General features: G+C 42.5%; 1 protein-coding gene and 2 long non-coding RNA genes across 5 annotated transcripts; 2 read left to right on the top strand and 1 right to left on the bottom strand.

Annotated features, from left to right (window-relative positions):
- The first annotated feature begins 919 nt into the window (after positions 1-919).
- Positions 920-3,344, top strand: LOC149979137 (uncharacterized). The gene is made up of 2 exons (XR_016485016.1): positions 920-2,189; positions 2,576-3,344. It is a non-coding gene; the product is annotated as an uncharacterized LOC149979137 (long non-coding RNA).
- chrne (cholinergic receptor, nicotinic, epsilon) lies at positions 2,229-15,797 on the bottom strand. Of its 2 annotated transcripts, XM_036937365.2 has the most exons (11): positions 15,114-15,797; positions 14,425-14,558; positions 11,209-11,253; positions 10,888-10,997; positions 10,464-10,723; positions 9,996-10,196; positions 9,421-9,535; positions 9,186-9,300; positions 8,758-8,965; positions 3,602-3,735; positions 2,229-3,344 (listed from the first exon to the last, which is right to left on the bottom strand). In XM_036937365.2, exons 1-11 carry the CDS (start codon positions 15,193-15,195, stop codon positions 3,177-3,179), a joined length of 1,572 nt encoding a protein of 523 aa, XP_036793260.1. In that variant the 5' UTR covers positions 15,196-15,797; the 3' UTR covers positions 2,229-3,176. The 2 variants fall into 2 exon arrangements, with proteins under 2 accessions (XP_036793260.1, XP_090048339.1); XM_090192213.1 differs by lacking the exon at positions 10,464-10,723.
- On the top strand, positions 15,764-26,376 carry LOC110537390 (uncharacterized). Of its 2 annotated transcripts, none has more exons than XR_002475616.3 (3): positions 15,764-16,035; positions 25,388-25,543; positions 26,107-26,376. It is a non-coding gene; the product is annotated as an uncharacterized LOC110537390 (long non-coding RNA). The 2 variants fall into 2 exon arrangements; XR_016485015.1 differs by lacking the exon at positions 26,107-26,376 and adding an exon at positions 25,159-25,213 and having other exon boundaries at positions 15,939-16,035; positions 25,388-25,509.
- Positions 26,377-26,536: the final 160 nt, after the last annotated feature.

Here is a 26,536-nt window from a genome sequence, read left to right as displayed (position 1 = left end):
TTTAATCCCTGGGAAAGCGGGGTTGTGCTTGGATTCCCATGTGATTTAATCCCTGGGAAAGTGAGGTTGTGCTTGGATTCCCATGTGATTTAATCCCTGGGTAAGCGGGGTTGTGCTTGGATTCCCATGTGATTTATCCTTCCTGTTTGGCCCTGTCCGGGGGTGTCCTCGGATGGGGCCACAGTGTCTCCTGACCCCTCCTGTCTCAGCCTCCAGTATTTATGCTGCAGTAGTTTATGTGTCGGGGGGCTAGGGTCAGTTTGTTATATCTGGAGTACTTCTCCTGTCCTATTCGGTGTCCTGTGTGAATTTAAGTGTGCTCTCTCTAATTCTCTCTTTCTCTCTTTCTTTCTCTCTCTCGGAGGACCTGAGCCCTAGGACCATGCCTCAGGAGTACCTGACATGATGACTCCTTGCTGTCCCCAGTCCACCTGGCCGTGCTGCTGCTCCAGTTTCAACTGTTCTGCCTTATTATTATTGGACCATGCTGGTCATTTATGAACATTTGAACATCTTGGCCATGTTCTGTTATAATCTCCACCCGGCACAGCCAGAAGAGGACTGGCCACCCCACATAGCCTGGTTCCTCTCTAGGTTTCTTCCTAGGTTTTGGCCTTTCTAGGGAGTTTTTCCTAGCCACCGTGCTTCTACACCTGCATTGCTTGCTGTTTGGGGTTTTAGGCTGGGTTTCTGTACAGCACAGATATCAGCTGATGTACGAAGGGCTATATAAATACATTTTATTTTATTTGATTCTAATCAAGACTTGGACTCAGACAAGCAGTGTTTTGGAGGTGGTCTGGAGCTACCTTAATCTTCAACATTGTCTGATATTTCAAAACCATCTCAAACTGCCATTTCAAGATTGAATAGCCACATCTTGTATGTGCACCCTCTCTACAATGATCCCAACAGTCTTTCGATACAACATTTATTAGATTTAATTATTACAGTATTAATAACATAAAATACTAATACCACTCATTATACAGTATTTTTTGTTGTTGTCTAAAACAAGTACAACACAGTACTTTCAAGTAATGGTTTGAATCTCAAAAGTTTGTACTGACTCTATGTACCATCCAACACATCCTCTTAATACTAAAACTCAATATATTCAATGTCCATAATGTTAAACCAGGCTGTATCACAGCCGGCCGTGATTGGGAGTCCCATAAAGTGGCGCACAATTGGCCCAGCGTTGTCTGGGTTTGGCCGGTGTAGGCCGTAATTGTATATAAGAATTTGTTCTTAACTGACTTGCCTATTCGAATGCTCAGCTAAATAAAGGTTCAAATTAAAACATAAAAATACATTTAAAAATTCACAAATTATTATATGCATTGTTGGTCATGATGATTACATTGATTTGATTTGTGTATGCTATCATCAGCAGAACAGGGGTTTTAATTGTGTAGGATTGTAATTGTATACAAAAATAAATTGTATATTTACATAACATTTTAAAAATGAGGCACAAATTGGACCGAAAGGAAGGCAAGGCTTCTGTTTCTAACTTTTAATTAAGTCTCTGTGTCAATGTGTCATTCTTAGATATTAAACAGAACAATTCACTTAACCATGTAAATGTACTGTGTGTAAATTAAAGTAACTAGTTAAATCAAATATTCTTACAGTATATGGTCTTCTTACATTGCATTGTATCCATCAGTAAAGACCTGTGTCACATATACACTGAGTATACCAAACATTAGGAACACTTTCCTAATATTGAGTTGAACACCCCCCTTTTTGCCCTCAGATCCATCTCAATTCGTCGGGGCATGGACTCTACAAGGTGTTAAAAGCGTTCCACAGGGATCCTGGCCCATGTTGACTCCAATGGTTGCCACAGTTCTGTCAAGTTGTCTGGATGTCCTTTGGGTGGTGAACCATTCTTGATTTCTTGATACACATGGGAAACCGTTGAGCATTTAAAACCCAGCACTGTTGCAGTTCTTGACACAAACCAATGTGCCTGACACCTATTACCATACTCCTATTACCATACTCCTATTACCATACTCCTTTTACCATACTCTACCATAAGTCTCTTACATTTTCTTTAAAATTCACCTTCTGAATGGCACACACACACAATCCATGTCTCAATTGTCTCAAGGCTTAAAAATACTTATTTAACCTGTCTCGTCCCTTCATCTACACTGATTGAAGTGAATTAACAAGTGGCATTGTTACGGTGAGTGAATGAGGACCCAAAAGCGAACTAACTTAAACAGAGCTTCTTTAATAACCAAACATAGGTAGGCTCAGATAGACCGGCAGATTCCGACAGGACAGGACAAGGTTACAGCAAACATGACGATAGTCTGGCTCAGGCATGAAACACAACAAACAAGAATCCGACAAGGACAGGAACAAAAACAGAGAGAGATATAGGGGACTAATCAGAGGGAAAAGGGGAACAGGTGGGAGAAGGGGTGACGAGGTAGTCAAGAGGAGACAAGGAACAGCTGGGGGAAAGCGGGGGAGAAAAGGTAACCTAATACGACCAGCAGAGGGAGACAGGGTGAAAGGAAAGGACAGAAAGACACAACATGACAATACATGACAGGCATCAATAAGGGATCATAGCATTCACCTGGATTCACCTGGTCAGTCTATATCATGGAAAGAGCAGGTGTTTTGTGTGTTGAGTGCACCATACAGTGAGATTCAAGAAAGACAAGAATTCCGCAGGGTATACTGTAGGTGATCTGCAGCGTCCTCCTAATGTGGTGTGTAAAGACTAAGGTATGAATAAGGTTGAAGGCTAAAATAGAGATCTAACTTTTTCATTTTGTTCTAACATAACAAAGCCCACAAAAGCCCACAGCAGACTTGTTGAATTAATTTCACAACTGCTTTGCCACTAACTGTTCGAGGTTTTTGGCATTTTCATGTCACGGGCCTTATAAAAAATAAAATGCACACATGTAAATCACACATAACAAGAAATGGTTAAGCTAAAACTCAAAACACTATGAAATATTTATCAAAAAGGATTACATCATATCAAGACGATACCATTTTCAGTCATCTACTGCTAAAAAGACAAATAAATAAGTAAGTCAGAGTAAGAAGTGAATAAATCTTAGCTCTCAATGATATGAAGACGATGATGATGTGTCCTATAACCTGTGACCAGGTTAAGGGGGGGGGGTTGCCTTGCCGCCCTAACTGGGGAGGTATCGTTTGTTTTCCCCAGGGAATGGAAAATCTGGGACAGAGTTGAAATGTCCCGTGAGGAAGATGGCGACCGTTCCGATGGAGAAGAGAGCCATGGCCACCCAGAAACAAACCTTGTCAATCATCTTCCCAATCAATACCCAGCTCTCCATTTCCTATGGGACAGTTAACAGTGAGTCAGAAGGGGGTAGAAGTGGGGAGATAATAACCCACAATGTTCTATCAGGATTTCTCAACTCTCAGCTCATCGTGGGCCAGTATTCACAAAGTGTCTCAGAGTAGGCCTTTTTAATCATAATTATTTATTTTATCACAAATAAATCTGGATAAGCACTCTTTGTGAACACGGCCTTGCACTGGCTGAATTCAGATGAAATTGTCCCCTGATCCCCAGAGTAAAAGCAATACTTACTGATCCAATGTCATTTGCTTGCTTTGTGCTCTCAGTGATAAAGTTACAAGCATCCACACATTCCTTGATTTCAGGAGCAGCTTGTGCGAGGCTCTTGTACAGGCTGGCTGTGGTGCTCACATCAATCCCATCCACTAGAGAGTAGCAGAGACACATCAATACCATCCACTAGAGGGTAGCAGAGACACACCAATACCGTCCACTAGAGGGTAGCAGAGACACATCAATACCATCTACTAGAGGGTAGCAGAGACACATCAATACCATCCACTAGAGGGTAGCAGAGACACATCAATATCATCCACTAGAGGGTAGCAGAGACACATCAATACCATCCACTAGAGGGTAGCAGTGACACATCAATACCATCCACTAGAGGGTAGCAGAGACACATCAATATCATCCACTAGAGAGTAGCAGAGACACATCAATACCATCCACTAGAGGGTAGCAGAGACACATCAATACCATCCACTAGAGAGTAGCAGAGACACATCAATACCATCCACTAGAGGGTAGCAGAGACACATCAATACCATCCACTAGAGGGTAGCAGAGACACATCAATATCATCCACTAGACGGTAGCAGAGACACATCAATACCATCCACTAGAGGGTAGCAGAGACACATCAATATCATCCACTAGTGTAGCAGAGACACATCAATATCATCCACTAGAGGGTAGCAGAGACACATCAATACCATCCACTAGAGGGTAGCAGTGACACATCAATACCATCCACTAGAGGGTAGCAGAGACACATCAATATCATCCACTAGAGGGTAGCAGAGACACATCAATACCATCCACTAGAGCAGGGGTGTCAAAGTCAAATGGACGGAGGGCCAAATAAAAAAATCAGCTACAAGACGAGGGCCGGACTGTTCGAATGTTCATTGAAAAATTTTTAAATGACGCATATAGTCTAGTGAACCTAATTGAACCTACTGAAAACCTAACAAATATATTACAATATGATCAGATAAATAAAGCAATATTTTCTTATGGCTCTGTCAGTAATCTTTAATTTTCAACAGACACAAAAGACAAATTTCCTTTATATAAATATCCCCATAACATGAACATTAAATGAAAGAAACCGGTATTCAAGGCACCATCAGTAGACTATATTTTCTATTTTAGCAAAAGTGGGCTAAATTTACTTCAAAGAAAAAACAATAATAGCAATTTTCTATCATCCACTCAACTGAAATATTTTTAAAATATAATTGGATTGAAATACAAAAAAATAAAGTGCAAAAATCTATTAATCAAAAACAACACTTTGTTTAAGGAGAAGTAACATGCAGTGAAAACAAATATTAACTTTTAAACTTGAACTGAGTAAAAACTCTAAATATGTGATTGCACAGTAATGTTCACTTGTTTGAGGTTGAGGGTGATACTTGGTGGTGTCCCATCTTTTCCACAAGTTCATCAATGTTCGGGGTAAGGCTCTGAGCTGAAGAAATCCTCAGAATTGAGTGGAGGTGTTCAGCAGTAAGTCGACTTCTGTGTGATGTTTTGTTCAGGTTCATCAAAGAAAACAGTTGTTCACACAGGTATGTGCTGCCAAACATAGACAACGTTTGAGCAGCCTGGATGCGCAGCTGGGGCATTGTGCCGGGGAGGAAACGGGCGAACTCCGCAGCACCCACTGCCGCATATTTTGCCCTCAGTGCATCATTGCATTGGAGGTCAATCAACTCCATTTGGAGGTTTGGTGGTGAGCTTTCCACGTCAACAGCAAATGGGTTACCGAGCAGTTCCAACCTGCTTTTTTGTGCTTCAAAGTCAGCAAATCGGCGTCGAAAGTCAGCGGCAAGCATACCTATTTTATCAGCCAACTGTGTGCTCGGGAACGCACTGGTAGAGAGCTTCTCTTTCATGGTCTGGCAGCTGGGAAAGTGGCTCAAATTTTCTTTCCGCATCTGCGTCTCCCACAGAGTCAGTTTGGTTTTAAATGCCTTCACTGTACTGTACATATCAGAGATGACACGATCCCGACCCTGCAGCTGCAAGTTTATTGCATTCAGATGACTCGTAATGTCACACAGAAAAGCCATTTCACACAGAAACATTTCGTCTCGGAGTTGTGTTGTGTCTTTCCCTTTGCTGTCCAAGAACAGACAAATCTCCTCACGAAGCTCGAAACATCTTTGAAGCACCTTTCCCTGGCTTAGCCATCGCACCTCTGTGTGATAAGGCAAATCACCATGCTCCGTTTCTAACTCCGTCAGAAATGCCTTGAACTGGCGGTGATTCAAACCTTTGGCTCTGATAAAGTTAACTGTGCGCGTGATGATGCTCATTACATGCTCCATTTTCAAGGCTTTACCGCACAACGCTTCCTGGTGTATGATACAATGATAAGCTGTCAGCTCACCTGTCGCGTTTTCCTCTTGCATCTTTTCCCGTATCTTCGCCACCAGTCCGCTCCTGTGTCCACACATCGCAGGTGCTCCGTCGGTTGTCAAACCCACGAGTTTTTCCCAAGGCAGCTCCATCTCATTTACACATCTTGACACCTCTTCATACAAATCATGCCCCGTAGTTGTGCCATGCATAGGACGTAAAGCCAAAAACTCCTCTGTCACGCTTAGGTTGGAGTCCACTCCGCGGATGAAAATTGACAACTGGGCAATGTCAGAAATGTCGGTGCTCTCATCCACAGCCAAGGAATATGCAATAAAATCTTTTCCCTTTTTCACAAGCTGCTCTTTTAGATTGATGGACAACTGGTCTACTCTCTCGGCAATGGTGTTTCTGCTCAGACTCACATTTAAAAAGAGTTGCCTTTTTTCTGGGCAAACTTCGTCACAAACTTTAATCATGCAGTTTTTGATGAAATCCCCCTCCGTAAATGGCCGGGCTGATTTAGCGATCTCTTCTGCCAAAATAAAACTGGCCTTGACAGTTGCGTCCGCGTGTGTGTCCGCGTGTTTCGTTTCATAATGTCGTCTCAGATTATACTCTTTCAGTACCGCCACACTTTCTCCACACAGAAGACACACAGGTTTTCCAGCTACCTTCGTGAACATATACTCCGACTCCCACCTTGTTTGAAACCCCCGGTTCTCAGTATCCACCTTCCGTTTTGCCATTTTTGATGGGTATCTGAAAGTTAATTTTACTGTGATGCTGACGACTGCTGTGCCAATAAATATTGAAATGAAGCAGCCTACTGCTCGGTGCGTCACCTTTGCATTGTGGGAAATGTAGTATTGGTGCGTGTAAAAGATCTGCGGGCTGCCGGCTTGCTGCGGGCCGGTTCTAATAATAAATCAAGATCATCCCAGGGGCCGTAAAAAACCTTCTTGCGGGCCGGATGTGGCCCGCGGGCCTTGACTCTGACATATGTGCACTAGAGGGTAGCAGAGACACATCAATATCATCCACTAGAGGGTAGCAGAGACACATCAATACCATCCACTAGAGAGTAGCAGAGACACATCAATACCATCCACTAGAGGGTAGCAGTGACACATCAATACCATCCACTAGAGGGTAGCAGAGACACATCAATATCATCCACTAGTGTAGCAGAGACACATCAATACCATCCACTAGAGAGTAGCAGAGACACATCAATACCATCCACTAGAGGGTAGCAGTGACACATCAATACCATCCACTAGAGGGTAGCAGTGACACATCAATACCATCCACTAGAGGGTAGCAGAGACACATCAATATCATCCACTAGTGTAGCAGAGACACATCAATACCATCCACTAGAGAGTAGCAGAGACACATCAATACCATCCACTAGAGGGTAGCAGTGACACATCAATACCATCCACTAGAGGGTAGCAGAGACACATCAATATCATCCACTAGTGTAGCAGAGACACATCAATACCATCCACTAGAGGGTAGCAGTGACACATCAATACCATCCACTAGAGGGTAGCAGTGACACTTCAATACCATCCACTAGAGGGTAGCAGAGACACATCAATATCATCCACTAGTGTAGCAGAGACACATACAGTTACCTAAAGGTACGCTGATGATGGACCACAGTGCTAATCTTTATCCCCTCTCCTTTTCCCATTGATTGTGATACATATTTATAATAGCAAATATAACCAAAATGCTTTTTAAAACCAATTCAAATTGAGCCAGACACATCTATTCATAAAAGTGGCTTGCTGGATAATGCACATACATTCCACTCCGTATTTATTTGGACAGGGAGGCTAAAACGTTTAATTTCGTTCTATACTCCATCATTTTGGATTTGAGATCAAATGTTTAATATGAGGCGATAGTACAGAATGTTACCTTTTATTTGAGGGTATTTTCATACATATCTGTTTTACCGTTTAGAAATGAAAGCACTTTACGTATTTAGTCCCCCAATTTGAAGGTGTCATAATTGGACAAATGAATTTATAGTGTATTAATGTAGTCAAAGGTTTAGTATTTGTTCTCATATTCCTAGCACACAATGACTACATCACGTTTGTCACTCTACAAACCTGTTGGATGCCTTTGCAATTTTTTTAGTTTCTGTTTAGGATTATCTTGTGCCCAATATAAATTAATGGTATATAATGCATTGTGTTATTGTGGAGTCACTTTTATTGTAAATAAGAATATAATATGTTTCTAAACACTTTTAGAATAATGTGGGTCCTACCTTGATTACAGAGAATCATTAATGAATCGTGAATAATGATAAATGTGAAGAATTTACAGATGCACAAAGATCATACCGACAAAACATGCTAACCTCTCACCAGGTTAGCATTTTCGTATTTTCATATTTATGCTTCTGTAATTTACTCACTCATCATTATTCACAATTCAACATAATCCAAAAACAAAATAAACTGCAAATACATGCAGCAAGTTTGTAGTGTCACATGTTTGATGTAGTCATTGCATGCCAGGGATATGGGACCAAATACTACACTTTTTACTACTTTAATTAATACACTATAAGTGCATTTTTCCAAATAGTTATGACACCTTCAGATGGGGTGACTAGATACATAAAATGTGTTCATTTCTAAATGGTACAACAGATACAGCATGTATGAAAATACCCTCAAATAAAAGGTGACATTCTGTACTGTCGCCTCAAATAAACATTCCCCCATGTGCTACCCTTCACTCCCTGCCAGTATCTCTTTCCTTAATCTTACCAACGGATCGTGTGAGGCCATGCCTCTCTCTCTGTTTGTCAAACATCATCTCGCTGCGTGGTTGTTTTAGCACATACTCCTCCGCTCTCTGCATCAGGCCGAACGAGCTACGCCGTCGCTCCCTCACTCCATTCACCTCTGCCTCCGCCTCTCCATCATCCACCAGAGGGTCCATACCCAGGAATCGGGGGACAAGCTCCAGGAAGACCTGAACAGAGGAGAGGAACGGTGGAATAGGTATTAGTTTGGCAAGAAAAAAGTTGAATATTCGTTCTGATAAATGAGCATTTTATCATATCGTATTGTTTCTTAATACAGATTACTTTTACTTTGTCCATTCTATGTCTGTTTGGGCCAGTGTTACAGGAGCCTTGACTTTGGTTTTGATTTCAACTTACCATGTTATTACACAGTTACTGTATACATACGTGTTTGATAGTGTGAGACATGGTGTGGGTGTTGGGACTGCGGAGGGAGATGTTGAGCACCACGATTTGGTTGGTGGCGATGAGCGTTGTCACAGACATGACAAAGATCAGGTACCTGGGAAGAGAAGAACAGACAGATGTGGATGGAGACGGGATTGAGCTCTCTTATGGTGTTACAGAAATACTGTGTATGGAGGAAGGCAGTAAGCAAGAGACTGGAGAAATTCTTACTCACTTGCCAATGAGAGGGACATTGAGCGATGTCTCAGGGACCTTCTGAGCAATAAGAAAGAGGAAGACAGTCTGAGCCAGCAGGACAGAGATGGACACAGTCAACTTCTGTCCCCCAGCTGTGAAGGGGACAATGGAGAGTCAGAGGGGTACAGAAAGGAGTGCAGTGCTTTTCCCATCATCATCCTCATAGATGACAACAGGCATATTATACTGTACTCTAGCAATTCCAGACATAACACGAGAGTGCTCTAGTGTTTCCAAATGCTTCCAAGTGCTTTAGTTGGGATGCAGAAACCTATTGACGTTCTATCGCACAGGCTAACCGAATCCAACTAAAGTCCAAACACATACAGTGCATTCTCTAGTTTGAAACTCAAAACCATTATATCTATGTTGGAGCATTTCTTAAATATAAATAATTTGAAATAATAGTCAATATACAAAGCAACACTAGTAACACTAGCGGACAACTGCTAACTTCAGTTGGTGATGGCATACTGCATCATCTTCCTGTTTCACTAACCCTAAGTTACACCCTTATACCACTGACCAATCAGCAGCAACGTTGCCACTGACCCTGTGCAGGTAGGAAGTAGGCCAGGACGACCAAGGAGGAGATAAGTGAGCAGGGCAGAATGATGTTGATGATGTAGAACAGAGGTTTCCTCTGGATGACCAGGTTGAAGGAGATCTCCTGGTACTCCAGGTCATCAGGAGTGTAGCGTGAGTTGATCAGCTTCCTGGCCGGCCGGTGCTTTATGGCCCACTCACCATTCTCTAACAGGTTGGAAACAAAGACACTGGGATGAGTAGAAACCATTTCATTAGGATTTGACCAGTTGACGAGTTGTGTCAGTTGTTTGCAGATAGGTGTAGGCCTACAGATTGATTTTGAGGAACTACAAAGTTTCATATGCTGTATTTTGGTCACACATGCAGGGCCAGAGTAGTAGTGGGAAACTACCAAGGTGGGGTAGTAGGTTTTGAAATAGAATGTATTCAAATCCATAAAAACAAAACATTGCAACATTAGTGTGTGTATACCAGTGAAGGCCTCAGGATCAATGTCCACCCACTCAATGGGCTGTTTAGTCTCCGTGTCAACAGCCAGCATGATTTCCAACTCATTTGCACTGTATGTCTGGGACCTAAAGACTAAAGTGCAGTTCTGGTAGTCAAAGGGGAAGTAGGTGATTTCTATGGCACATGTGCTGCGGTAGATAGCTGGAGGCAGCCAGTACATGTAGCCACTGGAGTAGATTAACACATTGGCATAGTAGGCCACGTCAAACTTGCCATCAATGCTGCAGAGGAGGAGGGAGAGAGGAGAGGGAACGGAGGAGGGGAAGATGAAAAGAGTTCAAGAGTCTATTGGTCAAAACATAGCAGTGCCACAGAAGGGGGGAAATCAGAATGAGGAAAAAAGCCAAAGGAAAAAGAAGTTGAAAGCCCTCCTCTACCGACTCACTTGTTCTCAAGGACAATGTCAGGAAGCCACACTGTGTTGTAAGGCACACGGATAACCTCGATGCCAAAATACTCAGAGGTGTTCCAGGCCAGGCGAATATCATTCCATTGCTGTGGGAGGGAGCAAAGGGTGTAGGCAGAGTAGAGAGCGTGATAGGATCAGAGGGAAATAAAAGACACAGCTAGAAATCAGGTAAAAGTAGGAGAAAATAAAAAAAACTGAAATAATCTAGTCAAAGACGTATGCAGAAAACACATGATAAACTAATTGAGAAGATATAATATCAAAAAACATTTGGTCAACAATGAGAGAAACACTCACGATCTCAATCCAGACATTAGTCGTGAGAGTCTCTTCCTTTTCGTTCTGTAACAGAGGACATATATAATGGTCTGATGCAGACATTTGTCTACTTTATTTGGGTAGCCTACATAAGCTTACAGGAATACATGTGGAGGTGCAGTGAGATTGTGGGTAGTTGGTAACTGTGGCAACTCTATGGGATTATGCTGGACAGTTTGATATGTGATAGTACTGTAGTGCACCTAGGGCTGTTGCGGCCACACGGTTGCCACCATACCAGCGGTCACAAGTCATGAAGGCAGTCAAATTCCACATTACCGTTTAGTCATGGTAATTAGGCTTCTCCAAGCTCTGTTGCTGCTGCTGGTCAGTAGTAGCATACCAAACTTGCTAACTGCCTGGTACTCAGCACTCTATTGTCCCTCTAATCACTCTGACATCCATTCAAATGTATTCAAAAATATAATCAAACACTTCATGAGAGCCCATGAGCTCATGTTGCGCAACATTTATATAGGCTATGCAATTGCAGGAGAAAACACAGTGATGACCACTAATAAAAAGGATGCCATCAGCTTTCTATAGGCTGGGCCTACCATATTTATTTCTCAACTTTCCAACTACAGATGGCGCCGGGGAGGATAGCTGCCATTTCGTGGGCTCTTAACCAACCGTGCCTTTCTGTTAGTTTTTCACATTATTTGCCATTTGTTTTGTACATAATGCTGCTGCTGCCGTCTGTTATGACCGAAAAGAGATTCTGGAAATCAGAACCGTGATTACTCACCTTGAACTGTATGAAGAATTTCTCTTTAATTAATCAGATGAAAGGGATTTACTCCAGACACCCGAACAGGCCCTCCTCCCCGTCATTCGGAGGAGAAAGAGACTGAAAAGATATCGCGGAAAGAGATCGGGGTGCCTTGTGAGGATCCGGCGACGAGTGGCTAATCTGCCCTTGCCATCCATACTACTGGCCAACGTACAATTGCTGGAAAATAAATTGGACGAACTAAAAGCACAGATATCCTACCAAAAGGACATTAAAAACGGTAATATCTTATGTTTCACCAAGCCATGGCTGAACGACGACATGAATAACATACAGCTGGCATTAAAGTGGCCGGGGACTTTAATGTAGGGAAACTTAAAACCCGTTTTACCTAATTTATATCAGCATGTTAAATGTGCAACCAGAGGGGAAAAAACTCTAGACCACCTTTACTCCACATACAGAGATGCGTACAAAGCTCTTCCTCGAACTCCACTTGGCAAATCTGACCATAATTCTATCCTCCTGATTCCTGCTTACAAGCAAAAATTAAAACAGGACGCACGAGTGACTCGGTCAGTAAAAAAGCGGTCAGATGAAGCAGATGCTAAACTATAGAACTGTTTATCTAGCACAGACTGGAATATGTCCCGGTATTTTTTCAGATGGAATTGAGGAGTACACCACATCAGTCACTGGCTTCATCAATAAGTGCATCGATGACGTCGTCCCCACAGTGACTGTATGTACATACCCCAACCAGAAGCCATGGATTACAGGCTAGATCCACACTGAGCTAAAGGGTAGAGCTGCCGCTTTCAAGGAGCGAGACTCTAACCCGGACGCTTATAAGAAATCCCGCTATAACCTCCAACGAACCATCAAACAGGCAAAGCGTCAATACAGGACTAAGATCTTTTCAAAATATCATTAGAGTCACATCATGCAGCCTTACAATGAATTAAAAATCAAAACATATAGCCCAACGTTTGTAGAACAACTAAAGTTACATGAATAACTCTAAATTACGCATATAGGAGTACCTATTTCTTTGTTAACCGCTCAGCACAGAATAGCCGCATGTGTGCACTCCCTCAAATAGTTTGGAGAAAATGTCCCTTCTATTTTATTCAGCTTTGTTCAATTGTATTCTTCATACTATAAAATAATGCCACAGAATTCTAGGCAAATCTTGTCTGCTAAATGAACTAGTGTAACCCACAGCCATTTGTCAAAGCCGGATCAGGACCTAACATAAGGACAACTCAGAGTATGCTATTCTTTTCTTCTGAAATAGACTACATTTTCTTCATATCATGCTTCTTTAGACCTGTCTAAAATAAATAATGTAATGATTTATTGTGAAGGTGTAGGCTATATTACATGGATTTATTGTGAAGGTGTAGGCTATATTACATGGATTTATTGTGAAGGTGTAGGCTATATTACATGGATTTATTGTGAAGGTGTAGGCTATATTACATGGATTTATTGTGGTGTAGGCTATATTACATGGATTTATTGTGAAGGTGTAGGCTATATTACATGGATTTATTGTGAAGGTGTAGGCTATGTTACATGGATTTATTGTGAAGGTGTAGGCTATGTTACATGGATTTATTGTGAAGGTGTAGGCTATGTTACATGGATTTATTGTGAAGGTGTAGGCTATATTACATGGATTTATTGTGAAGGTGTAGGCTATGTTACATGGATTTATTGTGAAGGTGTAGGCTATATTACATGGATTTATTGTGAAGGTGTAGGCTATATTACATGGATTTATTGTGAAGGTGTAGGCTATATTACATGGATTTATTAGACTTTTTTTGTTTTAAATGTACACATTCCAACGGTTTGTGTGTGGAAGCCAGGAGATACTAAATGTGTTTTTGTTAATTAAAGGTCAATTACCGTGAGGCCGACAGTTATTTGCTTGACATTCACTGGCTGACAAAATTTCGTGATCACCACAGCTCGCATGGTTGAAGCACAGGACTGTTTGGCAATGTGTATGGAATGTTGTTGGGTTGCAGCAGGTGTGTAATATGTGTGTGTAATATGTTTGGTATGTGTTGTGTGTTGTTATATGACATTGTTATGTTGCAGCAGTAAGTCAAGTCAAGTTTATTTGCATATGCACAGCAGAGGAGGCTGTTGGAAGGAGCTATAGGAGGACAGGCTCATCGTAATGGCTGGAATGGAATAAATGGAACAGAGTCAAACATGTGCTTTCCATATGTTGGATGTGTTCCATTTATTCCATTCTAGCCTTTACAATGTGACCCTCCTATAGCTCCTCCCACCAGCGCTCCTCTGATGCACAGGATACACAAGTTAAACAGGACAATGAAATGCTTGGTACAATGAAATTCTTATTGAGATGCGTAATGTGTGTAATGTGTGTGTGTGTACTAAGTGTTGTTGGCGTTATACTGCATCAGGTGTGGTCTGTCTCTCACCAGGGAGATGAGATTGGTGAGGATCAGCTTGACCTGCACCTCCACCTTGTCAGTGGGGTGCGCCGCTGGACGGATGTTCTTGTTGTAGCCTTTGAACAGGTCCCCAATCAGCTTAGACTCTTCATTACAACTCACTGCACAAAGCAGTGAGAGAGAGAGAGAGAGAGAGAGAGAGAGAGAGAGAGAGAGAATGAGAGAGAATGAGAGAGAGTCAGTGAGTGAGTGAGTGAGTGAGTGAGTGAGGAAGAGGACACAGCAGAGTGCCATGGCAATATATGATGAGATATGGTTAGAGTAAACCCCATAGGGACTGCAACACATAACACTTACCATTTCAAACGACCCATAACACTTAAAGTGCCAAATGACCTTAAATGGTCAGTGACCGATTGCTTTGCTAAAATCACCCATTGAACCCTTTTCAATTAACATGTTTGACATTTAGGCATGTCAACCCTAACACCAAAAGTTGTAACAATGTTTGTGAAAGTTTTTACAGCGCCTATAAAAACATGAACATGACATCTGCCTCACAGGAACAATAATAACAAGCCCATAGAAACACCAAAACAACAGTCGCAGACACATTTGGCATGGAGACCGGAATTAATAGTCAAACCACCGAGAGGTGCCATTGCCAAGAGCCTTGATCCTGGCCATGAGAAAAAATAATCAATATACGCACTTACCTGGTATTGTCACACCCCAGAGTAGGCCTGCAGTTGCAATCAAACACGTCCAAAAGGAGTGCCTTGCCATCGCAAAGTTCATTGCTCTTTACGCACAGTTCCAGATTTGAGTGAAGTACAAATTCAAAGAAAGAGAAAGCGAGAGGTTATTTCCGAATGGTTCGTCGTCTCCCTTCTCCCGCTGCCCCTCGTCTCGCTCCTCCAGCTGTCGCTACCCTTGGCTCGGGTTACACACCAACCGGGAAGCGCTAAACTCGGTCTTAAAGTCACACTCGGGTCGTTCATAATAATAATCATTATCATTATTCTATGGGGTAGTTATGACAATACTCCGATTATGAAGGGGACCTTTTCTGCTTGATATGTCAGCGGGTTTAAAACTAGTAATAGCCCACAATGTTCTGAATGTAGGATGGAATGGGATAGTGTCCATTTAACAAAGTAGCCTATCTCTGTTTTACAAATATTGCATCTAGAGGCCCAATATGCCTAGACCACTGCTGACCACCTCAAAAACGTGTGTGTGTGTGCGTGTGCGTGTGTGTGTCGACGCTACTGGTGAGCAAGGTGAACAGGTGACGGGGATCCAGTTTGGAAGCCGTTCCATTGCACTGCCCCCACTCTCTACCCGGGGAGGGTATAAATAAATAGTGTCTATGCTGCGCTCCTTGCAGTTTGCACTGCGGGGCTCTGGTGAAACGGGAACAATCTCTGGGGGATTTGGGTGGGGTGATTTTGTCACGATGACGGCTGGTTATAGACGACAGATAGGACGGGGTCCCGTGAAGATGAATTATGTACCAGGGCATGTGTGTGTGTGTGTTTTGTGTGTGTGTGTGTGTGTGTTCAGATTGGAGACGCCGGATGCGCCTGTTACATTTCGTTGAGTGACAAAACACCAGCCAGTGGCAGCAGTCGAGAGGTAAGAATCCAATCATCAGCATATCAGCATACAATTGTCGTTGGTATTTGATAACGACGTCAACCAACGTTAATTAACATTTCCATTGAATAAATAAAATAAAGGTCTAATGAACATTTATTGTCGATACCGGGAGGTATAAACCGAAATTTGTTGCAGCTTTTGATCAATTCGATTTTTTCCCTCAAATTTGATCATGCAGCTAGCTGGATGTTAAGAAAATGTTGATGAAGTTGTCTATGTTAAACAACAAGACAAGAAGACAATTATGCCTTGTGTAATGTGTTCCGTGTGAATTCCGCCGTCTGCGAAGTGCCTCTAAAAATACATGACTGAAACGGAGATGCGCTCCTTTGAGGTAACCGGGACCTCTGTATCTGGGAGACCGATACGTATCTCACGGTCGCAGAGTTCACAAATGCAAGCCACAGAGCAGGACACATGTTCCACATGTCCCACATAACATAGACTATTATCATGCACACCTACCTTCAATGTTGCAATTGTCTAAATTATATTTATACTTTGATTGACCCCATACCCTCTCTCACACACCCCATCTCTCTCTCTCGCGTGCGCTCATACACACACACACACACACACACACACACACACACACCAAAAAATGCACAATTATGCCTCCCCCATTCTCTCTTTAGCACATGAGTATGATTAGTCTGTAGCTGTGTTCGAATACTCATACTAACCACACTAATGTAAATTGAGTATGTAGTATGCTTATTAGTCACAATATGGATATAGTTAGTATGCCAAAGGTTCCCAGATGTTGGGAACATTCGCCAAAGTTTGAAGTATACAAGCAATGGACACTATTTCCGTGCTTTTGGGGCCCATAACACAATGTTTCAGAAAATTGGCATGGCTTCACAACGTTTTCAGATTTGAAGAGAATGGTGGAAAATATGCAGCCGAAGTCCGACGAGAGCGCACACAAATCTGTTGCTTTAACTAATTATGACAAATGTTAAGAAAAGGTTCAGCAATGTAATAAAGTAATGACTTTTCAAATAAGTTACGTTGCATGTAATGTTGGCTGACAATTTGTTAGCTATGCTATCCTTACGAACTGCATTGCATATCATTACAGCAGTAATGTACCGGGTATGTTAGCTACCTACTGTAACGTTAGTTGGCTACTAATACATCGAACTTGCCAGAGTGCAGAATAACTGATGAATTTATGAACGCTCAACACCCGTTGAATGTGGCCGGTGCATTAAATGTCGGCAAAAAAGCCAGAAGCAGAAGCCAGATGCCAGAAGCACAGTTAAAATTGTCAGAGTGCAACTCCGACCGCAAGGCACTACAGAGTGTAGTGCGTACGGCCCAGTACATCACCGTGGCCAAGCTTCCTGCCATCCAGGACCTCTACCAGCCGGTGTCAGAGGAAGGCCCTAAAAGTTGTCAAAGACTCCAGCCACCCTAGTCACAGACTGTTCTCTCTGCTACCACATGGCAAGCGGTACGGAGTGCCAAGTCTCAGTCCAAGAGGCTTCTACCCCCAAGCCATAAGACTCCTGAATAGCTAATCAAATGGCTACCCAGACTATTTGCCGCCCCCCCACGCTGTTATTATCTATGTATAGCCACTTTAATAACCCTGCCTGCATGTACATAATTACCTCTATTTTTATTTTTATTTATTATTTCACCTTTATTTAACCAGGTAGGCTCGTTGAGAACAAGTTCTCCTTTACAACTGTGACCTGGCAAAGATAAAGCAAAGCCGTACACATACAACAACACAGAGTTACACATGGAATAAACAAACATACAGTCAACAATACAGTAGAAAAAGTATATATACAGTGTGTGCAAATGAGGTAAGATAAGGGAGGTATGGCAATAAATAGGCCATGGTGGCGAAGTAATTGCAATATAGCAATAAACATTGGAGTGATAGATGTGCAAAAGATGAATGTGCAAGTAGAGAAACTGGGGTGCAAAGGAGCAAGATAAATAAATAAATAAATACAGTATGGGGATGAGGTAGTTGGATGGGCTATTTACAGATGGGCTATGTACAGGTCATCAAATCAAATCAAATCAAATGTATTTATATAGCCCTTCGTACATCAGCTGATATCTCAAAGTGCTGTACAGAAACCCAGCCTAAAACCCCAAACAGCAAGCAATGCAGGTGTAGAAGCACGTGAGCTGGTGCAGCTGGTACAGGTGCAGTGATCTGTGAGCTGCTCTGACAGCTGGTGCTTAAAGTTAGTGAGGGAGATACGAGTCTCCAGCTTCAGTGATTTTTGCAGTTTGTTCCAGTCATTGGCAGCAGAGAACTGGAAGGAAAGGCGACCAAAGGAGGAATTGGCTTTGGGGGTGACCAGTGAAAAATACCTGTTGGAGCGGGTGCTACGGGTGGGTGCTGCTATGTTGACCAGTGAGCTGAGATAAGGCTTGGCTTTACCTAGCAAAGCCTTGTAGATGACTTGGAGCCAGTGGGTTTGGCAATGAGTATAAAGCAAGAGCCAGCCAACGAGAGCGTACAGGTTGCAGTGGTGGGTAGTATATGGGGCTTTGGTGACAAAACAGATGGCACTGTGATAGACTGCATCCAGTTTGTTGAGTAGAGTGTTGGAGGCTATTTTGTCATTGACATTGCCAAAATCGAGGATCGGTAGGATGGTGAGTTTTACGAGGGTATGTTTGGCAGCATGAGTGAAGCATGCTTTGTTGCGAAATAGTAAGCCGATTCTAGATTACATTTTGGATTGGAAATGCTTGATGTGAGTCTGGAATGAGAGTTTACAGTCTAACCAGACACCTAGGTATTTGTAGTTGTCCACATATTCTATGTCAGAACCATCCGGAGTAGTGATGCTGGACAGGTGGGCAGGTGCGGGCAGCGATCGGTTGAAGAGCATGCAATTAGTTTCACTTACATTTAAGAGCAGTTGGACGCCACTGAAGGAGAGTTGTATGGCCTTGAAGCTCATCTAGAGGTTAGTTAACACAGTGTCCAAAGAAGGGCCAGAATATCAACCTATCCCTTAACGTAACCAAGACTAATGAGATTATTGTGGACTACAGGAAAAGGAGGCCCGAGCACGCCCCCATTCTCATCGACGGGGCTGTAGTGGAGCAGGTTGACAGCATCAAGTTCCTTGGTGTCCACATCAACAACAAACTAGAATGGTCCAAACACACCAAGACAGCCGTGAAGAGGGCACGACAAAGCCTATTCCCCCTCAGGAAACTAGAAAGATTTGGCATGGGTCCAGAGATCCTCAAAAGGTTCTACAGCTGCAACATCGAGAGCATGACTGGTTGCATCACTGTCTGGTATGGCAATTGCTCGGCCTCTGACCGCAAGGCACTACAGAGGGTAGTGTAAGGCCCAGTACATCACTGGGGCTAAGCTGCCTGCCATCCAGGACCTCTACACCAGGTGGTGTCAGAGGAAGGCCCTCAAAATTGCCAAAGACCCCATCCACCCCAGTCATAGTCTTTACTCTCTACTACCACATGGCTAGCGGTACCGGAGTGCCAAGTCTAGGACAAAAAGGCTTCACAACAGTTATTACCCCCAAGCCATATGACTCTTATACAGGTAATCAAATGGCTACATGGACTATTTGCATTGTGTGCCTCCCCCTCAACCACCCCTTTTACACTGCTGCTACTCTCTGTTTATCATATATGCATAGTCACTTTAACTATACATTCATGTACATACTACCTCAATTGGGCCGACCAACCAGTGCTCCCGCACATTGGCTAACCGGGCTATCTGCATTGTGTCCCGCCACCCACCACCCGCCAACCCCTCTTTAACGCTACGGCTACTCTCTGTTCATCATGTATGCATAGTCACTTTAACCATATCTACATGTACATACTACCTCAATCAGCCTGCAGACCGCACCCCCCTCTGGAGAGCCTTGCAGTTGTGGGCGGTGCAGTTGCCGTACCAGGCGGTGATACAGCCCAACAGGATGCTCTCAGTTGTGCACCTATAAAAGTTAGTGAGGGTTTTCGGTGACAAGCCACATTCTTTCAGCCTCCTGAGGTTGAAGATGCGCTGTTGCACCTTCTTCACCACACTGTCTGTGTGAGTGAACCATTTCAGTTTGTCGGTGATATGAACACAGAGGAACTTAAAACTTTCCACCTTCTCCACTGCTGTCCCTTCGATGTGGAGAGGGGGGTGCTCCCTTTGCTGTTTCTTGAAGTCCACGATCATCTCTTTTGTTTTGCTGACATTGAGTGATAGGTTATTTTCCTGACACTCACTACGAGGGCCCTCACCTCCTCCCTGTAGGCTGTCTCGTCGTTGTTGGTAATCAAGCCTACCACAGTTGTGTCGTCTGCAAACTTGATGATTGAGTTGGAGACGTGCATGGCCACGTAGTCGTGGGTGAACAGGGAGTACAGGAGAGGGCTGAGAACGCACCCTTGTGGGGCCCCAGAGTTGAGGATTAGCGGAGTGGAGATGTTGTTTCCTACCTTCACCACCTGGGGCGGCCCTTCAGGAAGTCCAGGACCCAGTTGCACAGGGCGGGGTTCAGACCCAGTGTCTCAAGCTTAATGATGATTATGGAGGGTACCATGGTGTTGAATGCTGAGCTTTAGTCAATGAACAGCATTCTTACAATAGGTATTCCTCTTGTCCAGATGGGATTGGGCAGTGTGCAGTGCGATGGTGATTGCATCGTCTGTGGATCTATTGGGGCGGTAAACAAATTGAAGTAGGTCTAGGGTGACAGGTAGGGTGGAGGTGATTTGATCCTTGACTAGGCAGGGCATAACCTTTTGTGACTAGGGGGCAGTATTTTCATTTTTGGAAAAATAACATTCCCATAGTAAACAGGATATTTTGTCAGGACAAGATGCTAGAATATGTATATAATTGACAGCTTAGGATAGAAAACACTCTAAAGTTTCCAAAACTGTAAAAATATTGTCTGTGAGTATAACAGAACTGATATTGCAGGCGAAAGCCTGAGAAAAATCCAATCCGGAAGTGCCTCATGTTTTGAAAGCTCTGCGTTCCAATGCGTCCCTATTGAGCAGTGAATGGGCTATCACCAGATTACTCTTTCTCCGTATTCCCCAAGGTGTCTACAGCATTGTGACGTAGTTTTACGCATTTATGTTGAAGAATACCCGTAAGCGGCTACATTGCGCAACTCCAATCGAGAATCTGTGGAAAGAACTGAAAACTGCTGTTCACAAATGCTCTCCATCCAACCTCACTGAGCTCGAGCTGTTTTGCAAGGAGGAATGGGAAAAAATGTCAGTCTCTCGATGTGCAAAACTGATAGAGACATACCCCAAGCGACTTACAGCTGTAATCGCAGCAAAAGGTGGCGCTACAAAGTATTAACTTAAGGGGGCTGAATAATTTTGCATGCATTTTCATTTGCATTTAGTTCAGTTACCTTAGCTTTCTTGGGAACAGGAACAATGGTGGCCATCTTGAAGCATGTGGGGCAGCAGACTGGGATAGGGATTGATTGAATAAAACCAATAAAAGGGCAGGGCAGACTTTGTGGAGTTATTGATTGACAAGCTCATTTTGCAAACTCATTGGCAAATTCTGCAATTTAATCAATTGCAAGAAAATATCCTATGACAAACCTCCTTTGTTGTGTGTGGGTTTTAACATGGTTAGTTAACATCACCATGGCAGCAAAAAACATCTAAGTGAACCCGCTGCTTTCATTTACATGTATCTGCAATTGATTGGTCTTGGCGCATATATTTGGAAACCCAAAACATTGAATTCAGTAGTATGTAGATGACCGTGGGACTCGGTAGTGCACGATGAGTGTGTGGACTGTGTTGACCTGCCATTGGATCAATAGTGGAATTTGAATAGTATAGAGGGCATGATAACATTGTCAGAGTATAGAGTCCACATTGGATGATAAACAAGCAACAGACAGGAACAACAAACAACTTATTTACTTAGAGCATAACCTGGCCTTTATTTACTGAACTGTGACTTCTGTGGTCAATGTGTTCTCTTACACTACCTCCCCTCTGATATATAAACATACTGGAGAATGGGTTTTGCTTTGATGGGACAGACCACACATGCTTAATCAGCTAGCGGCTGATTGACTCTTCCATTGGTCAACAAAGCTGAAGACTGACACAGAGAGATCAACAGTTTCGCAAATAAAGAAGGAGCCAGGAAAGGAGAAGGACAGAGCATAGAGAAAGAGAGCAGGACCAGGATGGTTTTTGAAACAGAGAAAAGGGAGAAGTTAGGGTGACAGATTTAGGAAGACAGTGGGGGTCAGAGATAAAGGGGCCAATAGAGAGACAGAAACAGAATCTGAGTGGAGAGATCAAAGAACTCACTCACATGAGGAAGAGGCAGCGGTATGGATAGATAGAGGCTGGCAGGCGTAGTAGCATATTCAGGGAGAGAGGGGTGAGAGAGAGGGCCAGGCTGACTGTGAGCATGGGAGTAAAGGGCAAGACAGCTGTGGCCACCGCAGTTCTAATGCTCTTCCTCAGCTCCATGTGGCAAGTGCACGAAAGCCAAAAGGCACGAAAGCCAAAAGGGCACGAAAGCCAAAAGGGCACGAAAGCCAAAAGGTCACGAAAGCCAAAAGGTCACGAAAGCCAAAAGGGCACGAAAGCCAAAAGGGCACGAAAGCTAAAAGGGCACGAAAGCCAAAAGGGCGCGAAAGCCAAAAGGGCACGAAAGCCAAAAGGGCACGAAAGCTAAAAGGGCACGAAAGCCAAAAGGGCACGAAAGCCAAAAGGGCACGAAAGCCAAAAGGGCACGAAAGCTAAAAGGTTACAAAAGCCAAAAGGGAACGAAAGCCAAAAGGGAACGAAAGCCAAAAGGGCACGAACGCCAAAAGTAACGTATTTGTCTCAATCCAACACTGAGGGGAGGCTGTATGTGTGGCTGAGCATGTGTCCGGTATAATAAACATTCCATGTGTTAGCCAGCCTATGTAATGTAGCTTTATTGATTTACACATGCCTCACTTGTTTGCAATGTATATAATAATATTACATGGTGCCTGCTGTCACGTTGGTATGAAGAGATTCGGGAGACAGACGCAGGAATGCGTAATAGTTTTTTAAATTAAGCCCCAAATTATGGCGCGCCGTGTAAAGGCACGGAGACAAAGACCAAACAAACACGGAACAAAAACACAGGGTTGAAACCCAAACAAAAGAGCGAGGAGTACCTCAAATAAATAACACTGGCGCACAATGATTATCATCTGTGCAATCCACATGTGCACGAAAGTCAAAACACACAGCACAGGTACTCACACGCACTAACGGACATTGTAACAATAATCGACAGCCCAATGGAAACCAAAGGGCACACTTATACTAGTACTAATCAGTGGGAATAGGGGACAGGTGTCCGTAATGAATGTTCCAGAGGGATCCGTGACACCTGCTAACCTAGGAATCTCTAGAAGTTTGGATTTCCTCCTGTGGTGGTTAGGTTGCTGGTTAGGCTGGGTTAACACCACACACCACCACATCTTGCTACTCTACACAATAATCAGGGCAAGCTTTGCCTCTATTCTAACTTCATCCAGCACCGTAACTTTCGTTGCAGTGAGGAAAACATAGACTTAACAAAGGTATTAGAATAGAGAAGGAGATAGGAGTGAAGCACAAAGAAATATTCAATTTCCAAGCAGTTAACTTCAGTTCACGATGCAAGGATGTGTGCTATACACACGTTTGCAATTATCAGTTTGATCTTGAATCTTATTTAGATCAGTAGGGTGGCTGGCCTACTGGTCATGAAAGTGTGTGACAGCTTGGTAGAATGGTCAGGAAGAAGGACATAATCTAATAACTTTGTGATTATAAATCACGTCTGCCTGTCTAACAGAGTGAGGTTTTGTCACTATTCTGAAGGGTTAGATGTATTGGTTGCACTATGTTTTACAGTTCGTGACATTCCGGCGGGCTCATTTTTTTCACTGGATTGCCTATTTGTGCACGCGCTTTTAACAGTAAAAATGTATTCCCTTTTTTGGGCTGTCCCCATAGGAGAACCCTTATTGGTTCCAGGTTGAACTTCCAGGTAAAAGCCTTTTGGGTTCCATGTAGAACCCTCTGTAGAAAGGGTTCTACATGGAACCCTAAAGGGTCCTTCTTTGAATCAAATGTTTCTACCTGCAACCGAAAAGGGTTATTCAAAGGGTTCTCCTATTGGCACAGCCGAAGAACCCTTTAAAGGTTCTAGATAGCACCTTTTCTTCTAAGAGTATACACAGTCATTAGATATTGGAATGTTGTTATTTGGTTGGGTTGTCAAATCGCCGGAAGTTAAGTCTATCTTACAAACTAATGTAACAGTATTCAACCTTAAAATGAGTACCACATCCATGGTCACATTTTGAGTTTGTCTAGAGTAACTATACATTCGTATGTATTCATAGACAGCATGCATGTTCAAGATAGCATGCACAGGTCACAGGTCTGTGGAGATCTTCACAATTGCTGTAATAATCTGCACAGAATCTTGAACAGCATTGATCACTTGCACCATGTACTTTTAATGTAATCTCAACTGCAATCCAGGCCATTTGGTTGCGCTATTAGATGAAGCACAGTGATAACGCAGTAGCCCTTGTCTGCAGTCAAATGGGTGGAATGTTATTCATATTTGTCATCATTTCCTAATTAATAAACTATTTTTTTTTTTAAATGCCAAAGATATGGTTTTGTTACATTTCAGTCATTTGTGATGTGTATAAAGTGTAAAATTGGGATGCAAACTCAACATTTTATACATTTCAACTCTACATCTGACATGGTACAGGTGTCTTCTTTTTTTAAGCCCATAACAATGTGTGTGAGGTGTGTACCTTTGTTTGAAAGTAGATTTGTTTAAGACTGCCAAGAAACACTCTGTGTGACCGTGATTTAGCCCACTGTAGTTAAAGGTTTTAAGTTGTTGTATACATACAAAATATCAGATACTGTATTACCATTTGAACATTGTGCTTTCAAATGGTTTAATGTGCAGTGATAACACATTTAGATGACAACTGAACCAAAAATCAGACATTGTTTTTCCATTTGGTTGTGATATTAGATGGGTGAAAGCATAGTGATAACAATATTGAAATATTGAAATCTTTCTCTTTACAGATATTTGGATTTCCAATGGGATTTGTGTCATACATGTTAAAATGAGATAAACAGGGTAAATCAACGAAAGAGAGAGAGAGAGATGTATGGTTAAATACAATTAAAATAATTCTAAACTTATTTGTACAGCTGGGTTTTATATGAATGGACTCAATATGGATAACCAAATTTACTCAAATGAATCTATTACTCTTTTTTTCCCCCTTTCCCCCTCCCTCTTCACCGACAGCCTGGTGTGTGTGATGAACCAGGAGATGGCCACCAGAATGGGGCTGAACAGGGTGGTCCGGGTCATTGGAGAGGTGTACGACAGAACTCAGGGGGCCCTGGAGGAGCATGGCATGAAGCAATCACACAATGATATGCAGTGGTATAATGTACTTAGGTAAAAATACTTTAAAGTACTACTTAAGTAGTTTTGGGGGTATCTGTAGTGTACTCCACTATTTATATGTTTGACTACTTTTACTTTTACTTCACTACATCACTTAAGAAAATAATGTACTTTTTCCTCCATACATTTTCTCTGACACCCAAAAGATGTCGTTACATTTTGAATGCTTAACAGGACAGGAAAATGGTCCAATTCACACACTTACCAAGAGAAAATCTCCAGTCATCTCTACTGCCTCTGATCTGCCAGACTCACTAAACACAAATGCTTTGTTTGTAAATGATTGTTTAGTGTTGGAGTGTTGGAGTGTGCCCCTGGCTATCCTTAAAAAAAACATGCCTTCTGGTTTGTTTAATGTAAGGAATTTGAAATGATTTATACTTTGACTTTATTCTTTTACTTTTGACACTTAAGTATATTTAAAACCCAATACTTCTAGACTTTTACTCAGGTAGTTAAAGTACTGTCTGACTTTAACTTTTACATGAGTCATTTTCTATTAAGGTATCTTCTCTTTTACTCAAATATGATTTTTTTTTGATCTCCTGTTGCAGTACTGGTCTATCTCCACTAGAGGTCACAGTGCTATACTACAGAAGCACATCACTCTCACTCAACCCTGAAGTGAGTGACTAAGTCATTTAAATGAGCATTTGTGACATAATCCCTTCTACCTCACAAGCACTCACCACTCACTTGGACACATGCTGTGAATGGCATAATACCACCATTGAAGAGATTTCTGAATGTAAGCTACAATGACTTTTTGACCTCAGAATATATTTGGGCGAATGAACTGTAATTAAAAAAACTATTAATAACCACCAAGTGTCTGACAGTACTGTGATGGTTAGAAAAAACGAAAAATGCTCTTGAGATTGATAATGGAGACAGAAATATTGCTTTAGGTTGTTAATGGAAAGAGTCGACATAAATCACTGTATGTCTGTGAGTCTCTCTCTGTGTGTGTGTGTGTGTGTGTGT

Source organism: Oncorhynchus mykiss, chromosome 12, assembly GCF_057628025.1.
Source record: "Oncorhynchus mykiss isolate SJ-2025 chromosome 12, ASM5762802v1, whole genome shotgun sequence".
Taxonomy (NCBI): Eukaryota; Metazoa; Chordata; class Actinopteri; order Salmoniformes; family Salmonidae; genus Oncorhynchus; species Oncorhynchus mykiss.
The sequence above is the reverse complement of the archived record's forward strand: the minus strand, read 5'-3'. Positions and strand labels throughout refer to the sequence as shown.

Coding starts and splice junctions, on each gene's coding strand:
- chrne (XM_036937365.2), bottom strand. CDS start 15,195: ATGAACTTTGCGATGGCAAGGCACTCCTTTTGGACGTGTTTGATTGCA. Junction 10,724..10,887: donor GACATTGTCCTTGAGAACAA/GTGAGTCGGTAG, acceptor CCTCCTCTGCAG/CATTGATGGCAAGTTTGACG. Junction 9,536..9,995: donor CTACTTCCTACCTGCACAGG/GTCAGTGGCAAC, acceptor TCCCCTTCACAG/CTGGGGGACAGAAGTTGACT.